Source organism: Euwallacea fornicatus, chromosome 24 (assembly GCF_040115645.1).
Source record: "Euwallacea fornicatus isolate EFF26 chromosome 24, ASM4011564v1, whole genome shotgun sequence".
NCBI classification, from domain to species: Eukaryota; Metazoa; Arthropoda; class Insecta; order Coleoptera; family Curculionidae; genus Euwallacea; species Euwallacea fornicatus.
This window is the reverse complement of record NC_089564.1, coordinates 1431918-1445400: the sequence shown is the minus strand read 5'-3', so window position 1 is coordinate 1445400 and position 13483 is coordinate 1431918. Positions and strand designations below refer to the sequence as shown.

The 13483-nt window shown below is 34.7% G+C and overlaps 2 protein-coding genes across 4 annotated transcripts in view; both read left to right on the top strand.

Annotated features, from left to right (window-relative positions):
- The window catches only part of Gad1 (glutamate decarboxylase), a 44850-nt gene extending 36402 nt beyond the window's left edge, over positions 1 to 8448 (top strand). For both annotated transcript variants that reach the window (XM_066296343.1, XM_066296344.1), the window contains one exon: positions 13 to 8448. In XM_066296343.1, the coding sequence (XP_066152440.1) occupies positions 13 to 186 (174 nt within the window). In that variant the 3' untranslated portion in view covers positions 187 to 8448. The remainder of the gene's footprint in view (positions 1 to 12) is intronic.
- A 147-nt stretch (positions 8449 to 8595) lies between these two features.
- On the top strand, positions 8596 to 13415 carry Faa (fumarylacetoacetase). Of its 2 annotated transcripts, none has more exons than XM_066296345.1 (9): positions 8596 to 8788; positions 9633 to 9743; positions 10857 to 10978; positions 11053 to 11193; positions 11250 to 11347; positions 12404 to 12556; positions 12627 to 12833; positions 12892 to 13040; positions 13101 to 13415. In XM_066296345.1, the coding sequence occupies exons 1-9, from the start codon at positions 8705 to 8707 to the stop codon at positions 13299 to 13301; spliced, it is 1266 nt and encodes a 421-aa protein (XP_066152442.1). In that variant the 5' UTR covers positions 8596 to 8704; the 3' UTR covers positions 13302 to 13415. The 2 variants fall into 2 exon arrangements, with proteins under 2 accessions (XP_066152442.1, XP_066152444.1); XM_066296347.1 differs by lacking the exon at positions 8596 to 8788 and adding an exon at positions 9446 to 9570.
- The last annotated feature ends 68 nt before the right edge of the window (positions 13416 to 13483 follow it).

Sequence of the window (13483 nt, the reverse complement as noted above, 5' to 3'; positions counted from 1 at the left end):
ATAAAATTCCAGATGTGTCCGGTTTTGAAAGCACGAATGATGCAAGCAGGCACTATTATGGTAGGTTATCAGCCCGATGACCGTCGGCCAAACTTCTTCAGGAACATCATTTCTTCTGCTGCTGTCACAGAAAAAGACGTCGATTTCCTACTCAATGAAATGGATCGTCTTGGACATGACTTATAAATGTATTCTGATTCAAAAACAAACTATATGTTTATCTGTTAATTGTTCACCTCGGTGAACAGTCATAATGGTCAATGTTAAGTAGGGTATACATTTTTCTCTGTGTAAATGGTGTGCACATGGTTTAAATAATGTTTTAATAGATGTCTAGAAGGTAGGTTATCATGAGCATTAAATTCGAGTTGACCTCAAATTTTGAGAAGTAATGCCACGAAGATGTTGCATGTTAACTGGAATGTGGAACATCCACGTTAATTTCAAAATGTATTCATTTTGAAAAAATATATCAAAGCTTGGTTATTATCGGTCTCGAGTAGTAGAATTGATTTTGACAATCTACCAGAATTGTTTTATTGAAGGATATTCAATGTGTAGATGTTATGAACTTCAAAGAGAGAACTAATTCTTTGGCCAGAATAAAACCGAATGACTGTTTACTTGGACATGCAAATATGAAATGGTGCTCCGGAACTGCCACTAAGGTATGGACAATTTTAAAGTGTCAATATTCAGGTTGAATAAGAACACTTCAGCTTTGTAATGTTTGCCAAAAAGCTGTTGAACGAAATATTTCACTTAAATGCGAAAAATTTGACGTGATTTAAGTTATTTTTCACGAAACAGGGTATATACGCGAGTGGATTACACAAGTTCCTTTTTGGAAAAAGGACTTGAATATTAAAATTTAAGCAAAATTGGTGCTGGCCAGTTTTTCTTAAAAAATGATTCATGCCATTTTTAAGTAAACCTTTTACTAGCCGGAAAGGCACGTAAGTATCAAAATATTACTCTACTTCCTAAAAGTTTTTTGCTGTTTAGAGATTCCATATTTTGGAGAAAGTTCATGTTTTGAGTGAAAAAAATTCTAAGCGAATTTAGCGAATGTTAGACACATGTGTTGTTTGAAGTGACCAAAACGACCTTATGCCGCGAACGCAAACTGACGAATTCGTTTATTAGATTGTGGTCGTTTAAATTAGAGCGAATAGAAACGAAGGAACGAGGGAGCGAATTTGTAGCTACATATCCGCTCTATTTCTCCATATTTCAGGATCCTGCAAGCCACAGTGAACTTTCGCAATCTGCGCTGATATGTTATCCGTTCGTAATGTGGAATTCAGATGAGGATACAATAATTACTATTGATATTTTTATTGTTAATTTTGATTCTATACACTTTCCGCAAAAAAAGAATGGAAAGAGATCATTTCTAGTGAATCGAATGAAGATTTCCTGCTCAATTAACCGAAAATTCCTGGTGTTTGTCCATTCCATAGTGCGGAAACTACAACGCACTTGCAACGAGAGCTTGAAATCGCCCCCTACTGACTTAAACTGTCTGACTAACTGAACTAACCTAAACTGTTCACATGCTCACCGATATCGCTTGAAGATTCAGTGAATTACCGACAAAATTGGAATATGGACAAAAATAACCGAATTCAATCGGTCACGTTTGAATAGGGATGTGTTCGTTCGCGTCTAACCGGTCTAATTTAAACACACCAGCAAACGTATTATTCCCCATTCGTAAATGTTGAATCAAAACAAAACAAACAAAAGAAATAAACAGTATTTTTTCTTATTTTCTCGGAATGTTCGAAATGAACAATTCCAAGTTACGCTTATATTTTTTCTTATTACTTTACTTGCGTCCAATTACAAACAACATGTGGTTAATTAGTAGAATATCGCCTTCGATCTTTAGCCACGAGCTGTTTTTAAATGAATTTTTAATGAATGAGAAGATGAAAATTGTCTTTTTGATGGAGAATGGGTAAACGAGAATATGCTAAAGTTTTTAGCGGCCAAACAACCTTTTTTGGTACCATCCAGTGAAGTCTCAAGACGAGCACAATAGAAACATGTATCTTCTTGGTCCGACATGCTCTGGAAATAGTAAATGGACGATCGGCACGTGCGAACGTGCCGCGCGACACACGCGAATGCACATGGCACGCGCAGCAAGGGCGAATGAATTAATTCGGACTCGTGTCAATATTAACGCGGGAATAGGGGAATGGGCAAAATTACTATACCTAAGCGAATCGGGAAACTTTATTGCGATAGTCATTCAAAATCAATCAAGGAATCGTCATGAAGTACAGGAATGACTAATTACGAGTAAATACGGTCAAAACTTTCGCTTTCAAGTCAAATTTCTAACTGATCTCAGTTCGGTCTTATTTTGACATACCTTATGCGCCTTCAAACGAACCGTCCATCCAATTACTTAGTCCTGAGCAAGTCCAGAACGAGCTTTCGATTTGGATGCAAACGAATGAGGTATTCGAAAAGAACTCAAGAGATGTCGAATCTGTGGTATAATACAAGATACGAACTTACTACGTTGCGATGAAAAGCATAAAATACTAGTTTTCCTCTTGCGGCAGATTGCCCACTAACACAGCAAAAATCCAACATTGCTCGATTGCGTGATGTTAACAACATTATTCGATTTCAGCGATATTCCCAAATTAATCGGGTCCAATTCGGCCGCCGGTTCAGTTTAGTTCCGGTCAGTTCGTAATAAATGCTGACCGGACCTTCTCGAGACGAGCCGAGCCTGTCCAAGTCTGTCGCACAAGTCGGGCTAAGACCAAAGTAAGTCTTGTGCGTATGACTTGTCAAAATCAGTCCGGGCCTGAAATTTTCAGCCCATGTTTGACCTTATGAACAGGCTGGGTGGACGACGAGTTGTAAAATTGTATTATCCTTGTGTAAAATGTGCATTGTGTATTTGCCCTACTGGCACATGGTCAGTTTTATTGTGGTCCAGTGTTTTGTTTTCTCGCTTTGAACGATTCAGAAGCGCCTTTATGTCATTTGGTTTAAACTTACTGTCGTCGCTGGTTGGGATGAAGCATACTTGGGTATCCGTTTGTTGGAGATTATGATATTTTACGGAATAAAAGTTTTACTAGATTTGCTAGCTATAGCATGTTAATGTTAAATCTATATTTATTTATTCTATTGATAATGTCAATTTAACAACGCTTGCCAATTTATATCATCAATGTTCTTGAGTCATTGACTATTCTAAATAATTATAGATAAATAATAAATAAGTTATATCAATTGTGGCTAGCAGTGTATCGACAATGTCAGGATTAGTGGTCCAAATTCGTGAATGAAATAGTGTATCATGTGAAATAAGAACATTACGATAAACATGTAAACTTCGCCACACATGTATTATGTAATTAGATAGGTGCCTACTCCTGTATACTGAACTTCTTAATTTTTCTAACACACCTACTCTTTGAGATATTAGGCCATTACCATATGCTTTGAAATAAATCTTCAAAAATCGTCCTTGAAGGGTTGTTATATCCAAATAAAAAGGTTATACAGGATGTCCTGGATCAGAGAGCAATTACTCTACGCGTATTACGCGAATCACACCAAAAATAGAGATCTCCACCTCGTAGATATAGTTGTCAGAGAGTCAGTAAGAATATTAAATCCGTTTCACATACGTATTATATTCTCGAATCAGATGAATATTCTTCTGCATTCTTATCTGGGGCAGGGTGTAGGTATATGTATATACAGAGTAGCCCATTTTGAATATCTTTCTGTAATAGATATTTTAGTTAGTAGTGGAGACATACAGATGCGATTTTCGCAAGTGTCGGCGATTTTTGGAGGCACAAAGATGTCGGCGAACACTATTTTCCAAAAATGATTAATTTTGGGATCTCTTCGTATGTTTGCTATTTCGCAAAGAACCGATGTAGTTCTAAAGTATACTGATACATTTTTCATGTAGAATTCAGTGAAGTTGTCGAAATTTCTACTGATTCTACACCAAAAAAGTTCTCGACACTCGAGATGTTTTAAAATAAGAGAAATGTACAAGAAGAATGGGGGGGAAGAGTCACAAAACGAACGGTTTTAGAAAACGCCCAGTATCTTATTACCTAAAGAAGTCGTGAAGAATGGTTTGACGGCATCATTTGCTCCCCAAAAAAGTGGCCAATGTTGATCAAAAATTTAACTTGTGTGTTTTTGCTAATAACCAAAATCTCCCAACACGAACGTCGAAATTAAATGGGACTCCCTGTACTTGAATTTGTATATGCCGAATCGATACTTCGACCATCTGCTAATTAAAAATTCAATCATTACTACCACAATTAAAAAATAATCATGACTATTGATTATTTTACATATTGAAATACTAATATAGATTATTTTAAAACTGTTGTTGAATATGTTGGCTTTTTAGGAAATTTGAGGTCAGAAATATTTATTAACCAACAGTATCATATAAATACATATCAAAGTACTGCTAATGGTATAAGTTACTGCTTCTAAATGTTTATTAAATATTACTATAATGTGGATTAGAATTTTTTGATAGGGATCTAGTAAGGATGCAAAGTCAAATTTTGGCAAAAAAAACCATTAATCAACCGCTGAAAATGACGTCAGAATCAATTAACAAGCAACATTTTAAAAAATCTCCGTCGAAAATGTAATATTTTGTAGTTGAATTAATTCGATATAAATAATTAAGCCTATATATCGTTTGCTAAAAATACACAGAATTTAATAAAATCAAAAACTAATTAATGCGAGTTAGAAATGATGGAATAAGACTAGTTATTCCGTAACATATGTATCTATTTCATGTATGAAATATTCCATTTTGCTAAGCCTCTATGTGAAATTTTGGTAAAGATGTGAAAGGTCCTTTCTAACTGAGGAGAACAAGAGAGATTTAAAGAACAAAATTTTCAATTGTTAATCAATTTCATATATTCGATTGATAATGCATTTGGCTAATATAGGAATACTTCGTACATAGATCTATGAAATAAATTTAATTGCGTATATTAACAAATTAGATATCATCCGATGCAGTGCAATAATTCTAATCCCTTAAAGTCTTATATTTTAACTATCAAGAAGGAAAAGTATTAATATGTTCTTAATATCAAAACCTATAAAGATATATGGGCGTAGATAGTTTAAATGTGTAGCTGATGCAATAATTATGTATGATATAGCTGAAAGAGTTTATTTAACTACCTGTGTATAGATGTCGTTCCACATACAAGGTTGTCATTTATTAATGAATGCATTTAACAAAAAGTTTGGGTATTAAAGCGATTTCGGGAAAAACGACACCTCGATTTTGTTTCCAACTTTTGAACGTTTTAGAGATATTCCAAATTAAAGATGTTTCTTTAAAAATCGCGCAATTACCAGTTATGATTTTGTCAATGGAACCACGTACGTAGCTTCTCATTTCTTGTCAAATGCTCTGTACGATTCTAGACATAGCATATACCTTATGGTATATAGCTCATACTACGCAGCTTGTTGTATGATACTATCTTTTAAAGTCAGATTATTTTATCTCCTGTTTGTGAATTAAAAGAATTTTTTCTTTTGTAAGGTATTCAATTATATCTACTTTTCTTTACCGCAGACGCGGGGCCCCAGTGGCCGATAGGGCCGCCGAACTTAAAGTCTCAGATTTTTTCCAAAATAAATCCGGTTATGTCGAAGCTCACTTTAACAATTTGTTAAAAATGACCACCCTTTACCAAATAGTCACTGAAGGTGTTCAGGACGATCAAAAACTCCTGTTGGGCATTAAACACTGCTTCAGGGTGAATTGTTTTTACCACAGCACTTATTTTGTTTTTAAGAGCTTCGACAGAAGTGGATTTACGTTGGTACGTTCTGTTCTTAATGCAATCCACAGAAAAAGTCTGAGCGGTTCAAGTCTGGCGATCTTGGCGGCCAGTTTCGTCGTTTTTTCAATCGAAATCGGGTGCAATTAAATGCTTTGCAACACAAAGGCACTTTCAATACGCACACTTAACACTTCGATATTTCAAAAAATGCGAAGTTCAGCTAAGGTAATGTCACGTAAAGTATACCTAGAATTGTACACATCGTTCCGTTAGTCCTCCCGTGTTGGTTACAAATGTGCCTCTGCATCGATTTTGTACTTTTAATTTTTATAAAAATAATTTGTTTGTATTGGTAGGAAGTACATTTGTAAATATTCATGAAAATCCGCTTTTTTTTTTTTTGAGAATATTTTAGATGTAATATCTCAAAAGCAATGATGCTATTTACTAAGAATTGCTCATAAACATGATATTTGGAGATTTACGGTTTGAGGGACAAGAAATGAAGCTATTCATCGGAAAAGGGGTGCGTTGGCGATCCGATGGATCACCATAGTACATATAAATAAGAATGCACATAACTAAATGACTCAAATGTTTTATTAATAATGTTTGTGCGAGTTGTAGTGCATTCGTAACCATATGTATATACATAATTGACAGAAAAACACCCGGAAAGACACATTCATATAGGCCCGTTTAGGGTGGTGTTGTATATTGAAAAAGAAAAAAATCGATGTGTCCTCGCGATCAATAAAATTGGTTCAGAAAAATCAGGTTATTTCTGAGATTTTCCACATATTCCATAATAAATCACAACCCTGTGTAATTATTGCAAATTCGTTGTTAACTACCTATACTCTATATTATATTAATATCAATATTACAATCGTCATTAATTATTAGCATTTATGGCGTAAATGCTGGGATTAGGCACAATGTACACATGCATATGTATAGTACACTATCTAGAGTGAGTAGATAAGTTAGTAATTATTACTCCAAAAGGGGAAATAAGATCCAAACGAATGGTCTTCTAAGAGCTAAAGACTAAAGATTACTTATCAGCCTTAAACTTAGCCACAACCTTTACTGATTTGCTTATATTCCCAGACACCCAGGCAGATAAGTTACTCTTTTTGAGATATTGACCCGGTAGATGAAACTTGAAGTGTTCTCACTTAGCTCAACGCTCTTTTGAGAATATTTATAATTGAGCGCGATCAAGAATGCGTATTGGTGAAGTAAGAGAGAATTTTAGATCTTTAACTGGGCTGTATAAAATTGCATGTTGGATTTCATCGGTGTGGCAGTATTTTTTCGTACATTTGCTGTTGCTTGTACTACTGAACTGGATCAGGTACTATTTTCCAGCAAAAGTAAATATGACACGTACTTTCTCGCACAGTATCAGCTTAAAAAACACAGTGTCACTTTCCGCACTTGCTCAGGAAAATAAATATCCACTAAACCAATGAAATTAAAAAAAAAATGCAGTTTTGTTCCAGAGAGCCCCCCTCACAACAACTTATTTCTCACCCTGCATATGTTTGTGAATTTGTGATTAATCCGATATCAAGTTATATCTCCACGCAGACTACAGTAACGAAAAGTTTATCGATAGTTCGAGATTATAAGTCTCTCTTCAATTGGTCTTTGTTTAATCACTGTTAATCAAACATTACTTATATTTAAGTTCCATTGTCAATAATGTACATGCATACCTACTTACCACCAATCCCGACGTGAGCGAAAGACAAGCTGCTTCTGCTTTAATCTATAAAAATCGGATGGTTTTCTTCATATCTTCCATCAAATACTCAGATGAAAGGATTTGTGAAATATGTATTTTACAAGCTGAAAAGGGTAGGTACATAGGTAGGTACCTATGCGATTCTTGAAGCAGCTGAAAGCCAAAGACCACAGCTAGTTTGGTTCAATTAAGGTTCGGTAGAAAATGTTAATAAGGTGAAAGTTTAGAATCCTAAGGTATGTAATAAGTAATATATATATTGTTATTGTTTAAAAACTGCAGCAAAATCAGTAGTCTTCCATTATGAATATTACAGGATGTTATTAAAACACCTCGTATGATTAAGCAGAAAATATGAAAATCTAGATTAGAGGCGTCGTTTTCATGAATCCGGAATGAGACTGTTTAGAATCTTTTATCAGAAATTAGCATAAATTTAAATATTGTTTCTCCACAGGTAAAGAGCCAAGGAAATTGTTGTTATCGAAACATTCGATACAATACCTGTCTACCTTGAGCTAACATTGTCTTTAACCTTTATTTATCTGCATCACTCTGTACAAAAATAGGAAAATTAGGTAGAGTCGGTAGTTATTATTAGCGCTTTATTTAATAAATGCTATGTAGCAGCTGTAGCCGACCTATTAATAAATACATTTGTATGTACTATATGAAAAATGTATATTTTCATTGCAAATGTTATAAATACTTATGTGTAAAAAGGTTACCAACTTAGTTACATTAGCCACCTAAACTTCGGACATTACGGCTTGATAGGCATCGAATATTCAAATACCTACTGATAACTTATTGGATGTATCATAATGGAATAGCATAATAAAGTTATAGTTGTGAGGCGCCATTTGTATTATTTAAAATCAGTACTTATCATATGCTTATTACGTAATTTGAAAATGACTTCGAAACCGGCACGTTTTCATCTTATGTAAGTTTTGCATATTTTACCCTAACTCGTTTTGTTATTTACTCACATGTGGAGAAATAATGCAGGATAAAAACAACAACTTAAACTGGAGTCGTACGATCAAGACCTTCGAATTAACCTCGCATTTATGTTGTGTTTGAAATATCGTGCTGTTGTAGCGAAGTAAAAATGAAAAGTTTTATAAAGTATTCGAAATATAGCGATTTTCCCATTGAAAATCTGCCTTATGGAGTGTTTTCGACAGCAACTGATGTAAGTAAGCATACTAAAGCGATGCAATAGTTTCAAATATAACGAGTTATTCTACCATGAGAAAACGGGACAAAATCGACTTGTGTTAGTGCGGTTATCTCCTATTCGTATTTTAATATGGCGCAACCGAAGATGTGCGATATACGAGGGCTCTTAAAAATACTACGTGTCTCACCAACTACAGGTGTTTCGTAATGGTAAGTCGAAAATTCGGGGGAGGAATCTGTGGGTGATTTTAAGAAAAACAGTTCATATGGTCACATGCAGATTCGTTTTCGCTATCTTTCTGGAATAGAAGGTGATCAAAAATGTTTTAAATAAAAAATAAATAAATAAATAGCGCTTTTTTACGAAAATGGTTAACGCTACGACAAATATTTAAAAGACCTTGTCTCACGGAAATATGGGCATTCTGAAAATTATTTAAAAAAAAACAGTGATATATCAAATTTATCGTTTAAAATGCTGAAGATGACATCAATAGGGACGCCACTGGTGAAATTGAAGACATTGTTTTTCCCTTATACCATGTGTCTCCACAGCTGTTTTGTGCTCCTCAATTTTCATAACAATATTCAAAGCCGCAACGGACTCATTAGGAAAAAACTTTTTAAAATTTCTTATCATCTTATATTTCAGAAAAGGAGTTGAAATGGACCTATGTTCATACGAATTTTTTTCCGTAAAATCATCCACAGGTTCGCCTCCTGAATTTTTGGCACACTATTATGAAACATACGGTATATCTCCTTAAGATCGGAAGAAAATCCACCTGTAGGAAGGTGATGTATAAATTAAGTTTTCACCACTATTAAAAATGGTGTTCTTTGTTGTTTAATTTTAGCCGAACCGAAAGATCGGGGTTGCCATCGGAGAATACATCCTTAGTTTGGGGGAAATCGCCCATTTGTTCGATGGGCCGCACTTAAAGGGCAAAAGCCATGTATTTCAAAAGGTAATTATAGCGTATTTGGGATAATATTCTACATAAATGATATGGAGTAATTTTTAAACAAAATGTATATACAGAGAGGACCGAGAGTTCCGCATAAGTTCGTTAAAAATTTAATAAAATGTTTATCATGAAAATGCTGGAAAACGTTAAGTATTGTTTTTAGTTGTGCATTTTTTGACGTAACGGACATGAACCCAAAGTCACCCATGCGGCATATAAAAGTACTTTTTAATTTTTTTCTTACGGGCCCTCATGTACATTATGACGTTTTTGAGTTCTTTGAAAAATTCTGAATATATTTCATGTAACATACCCATGATTGAATTCAACGCTTAAAAAAAATGCAAAAAATTGAAATAGCGGTAGAATTATTACTACTTAACAAATAACAATATAAACTAGTATAATCTAACTTATAAAATGTTCAAATTCCATCCCGTTGACTTCCCGACGCTGGGCAAGCTGCAATTCGAATTTCTCAAGCACTTTTCTTATCATTTCAAAAATTATTTGTTGATTTCTTGAGTAATTTTATTTTTTAACTCTTCTACATAGTTGAGCTTATTTAAATATACCCTAAGTTTCAGACAACCCCATAAAAATTTCGTAGGAATGAGGACACTCTAATAGCGATATTACCCAAATATTTCAATAACTGTTGATTTTAAACATGGGTATGTTACATGCAATGTGTTAAGAATTTCTCAGAGAACTCAAGAATATTATAATATACATGGGGTTCCATAAGAAAAAAAATTGAAACGTATATTTAACTACTACATGGGTAACCCTACATACGTGTCCGTTTGTGAACAGAATCATGAAAGTTTGTTTCCTCTACTGGTGATTGAAAAATATTCATTCCTTTAACATATAGAAGAAGTCTATTACTGTTTTTTTGAATATAAAATTCTGATTAATTTACATAGTTCACAATTGTTCATTGTCGAGCTTCAACCGATGGTGTGATCCAGTGAAGTTCAAAAGCTTCATTGTGAACGTTACTGATAATTTTTATGTTTTTTTATTTCTATGTGATTTTCATTATTGCAAGTTACAAACTAATCGCAAAATAGAGATAAAAAAATATTTTAACGCAATATTATGTTATAGCCCACACTGAACAGTTTCATGGCGTTAGGAACGGCCGAATGGAAAGAGGCGCGAGAAAGACTTCAAAATCTTTTATCCGAAGATGAACCAATTTTACGAGATGACGCTGAATTGCGCCAAAGGTAAATTAACTAAATAACAAAATAATTAATTTACGAAACAACAATCTACACCCAGCAATTATCTCTCATTTAAGGGCGTTTATTTTACAATCGGATGCTACAATGCATCTTCCAGCACAAATAGGTGATTACACAGATTTCTACTCTTCAATCCATCATGCCACCAACGTAGGCATGATGTTTAGAGATAAGAATAATGCATTGATGCCTAATTGGTATGATATACTGACTCAAACGATTAGGAAGTTCTTTAACTGTTTTGAATTTGTAGGAAATATTTACCTGTAGGTTATCATGGCAGGGCAAGTTCTGTAGTCATTTCTGGAACTCCAATTCATCGCCCATACGGACAAACTCTGCTTTTCGATGGTAACGCCTCCATCCTATATAAAATGCTTGTCTTAAATTATTGTGTTTTAAAATGTATTATTATTAATAGACTATACAGGGTGTCTCCTATTAGAAGTCGAATCCGTTAATGGAAGATTCCTTATGCGAAAATAATTAGACTTTCCTTATGGCACTTTTCTCTTTGACGTTTTGTACTTGTTACATAGAATGTGGAAATTAGTAAAAAAATTACTTTTGCTAATAATTTGAGTATTTCTTATCATGTCTAAATGAAAATTTTCAGTGATGTACAGTTCGAGCAGGCGCACATTTGCTATGATTTGAATTAAAAAATTTACAAAAACTATGGTGGAGGGGGGAAGGGAAAGGGAAGGGGGATGGAGGGAGAGGAGAAGAGAGTGGGATGGGGAAGGGAAGGGGATGGAGAGGGAAAGACAGTGGAATGTGGAGGGGGTGGGAAAGACAGTGTGATGGGGGAGAGGGAGGGGGATTGAGAGAGGGATGGGAAGACAGTGGGGTGGGGGTGGGGGGTACGGGAAGGAAGTGGATAGGAAGACAGTGGGATGGAGAGGAAAGGAGTGGGTGGATGGGGGTGAAGGGGGAGAGCAAATGGGGGTTAAATAAACATCTTTCTCTCACCTTTTTTTGGCAATGGTGCATTTATTTTGTTATTCAAGTTAGTTATTGATCTAGATTTCTTCACTTTTGTAAAATTTTGATTTAGAGCATCGTTAATGAATATAAAGTACGCCAAGTACTAAAATTTTAATCATTTGTGTTTTGGAACTATGTTCTCGACGTAAAGAAAAAATAAAATCCATGTATTGGGAGGCAATAAGTTGAAATATTTTCTAAAGTAAGTTATAAATCAAAATTTTATAATAATGAAGAAATCAAGATAAAAAAATAATTAAAGAAATGAGTCATTACTAACTTTAACAATCTGTGTAATGAGTATAAAGCGCCGAAGAAAAAGTGCCATAAAGAAACTCTAATTATTTTCAAATAAGGAATCTCTGGTTAGCGGATTGGCTTACTAATACGAAACACTCTGTATGTGAAGATGTATTTTAGGAACACCTCCGGTATTTGGTACATGCAAGCTCATGGACTTTGAACTGGAAATGGCATTTTTTGTAGGAGGATCAAACAAATTGGGCGAACCCATTAAGGCGCAGAACGCACAAAAACACATCTTTGGTTTTGTGATCATGAACGATTGGAGTGGTAAGTGGAAGATAAATAAATCGCATCAATGATTATTAAACAATTTATTGCCAGCCGTTCAAAATTTTAGCTAGAGACATCCAAAAATGGGAATATGTCCCTTTAGGCCCTTTTACCGCCAAGAACCTTGGAACAACAATATCGCCTTGGATTGTCACTACTTTAGCACTAGAACCGTTTATATGCCAAAATTATCCCCAAGATCCAGAGCCATTTCCATACTTAACGCATTCTGATAATTTCAACTTTGACATCAACCTACAAGTCGATATAACACGTATGAGCTTCAAGCATTCACCAATTCAACAAATTTTCAGCATAATCGTGTCATTTAGCTAAGAATTCCATGGCAACAACAACAGTCTGCCGATCAAATTTTAAATATCTGTACTGGACAGTTAAACAACAGCTGGCCCAACACACTATTACGGGCTGCAACGTAAATCCTGGTGATTTAATGGGCAGTGGCACCATCAGTGGGGATGTATGTTTCCATTAAATAATACAAAATCATAGACAACAGATTTGTTGTCACTTATTTCAGATGTCGGATTCCTTTGGTTCTCTTTTGGAATTATCCTGGAAAGGAACCAAACCGATAACACTTCAAGATGGAACTCAAAGGAAATTTCTTCAAGATGGAGATACAGTGACAATGCGAGCTGTTTGTGAAGGGGATGGATATAATATTGGCTTTGGATCATGTGTCGGTCAGCTTTTGCCGGCCAAAGCATTAACATTTTAGGGATTTCGAACATTAAGATTTTCTCAACACTTTATATAACGTTAAAGTTATGAATATGATATATCATCGTTTGTTTTTTTCTTTTAGCTGTAAAATAAAACCAAATTAATTATGTTTTTTGTCGTCCTCTTCAATCGATTTTAATGCCTAGTGATACAGCACGCCCTCGATGTAAATCGATC

What these genes read in the sequence shown, in the direction of transcription:
- Faa (XM_066296345.1), top strand. Translation starts at nt 8,705, where the DNA reads ATGAAAAGTTTTATAAAGTATTCGAAATATAGCGATTTTCCCATTGAA. An exon ending in AAAGCCATGTATTTCAAAAG is followed by an intron (nt 9,744 to 10,856) that starts GTAATTATAGCG and finishes ATTATGTTATAG; the next exon opens with CCCACACTGAACAGTTTCAT. An exon ending in AATGCATTGATGCCTAATTG is followed by an intron (nt 11,194 to 11,249) that starts GTATGATATACT and finishes TTGAATTTGTAG; the next exon opens with GAAATATTTACCTGTAGGTT.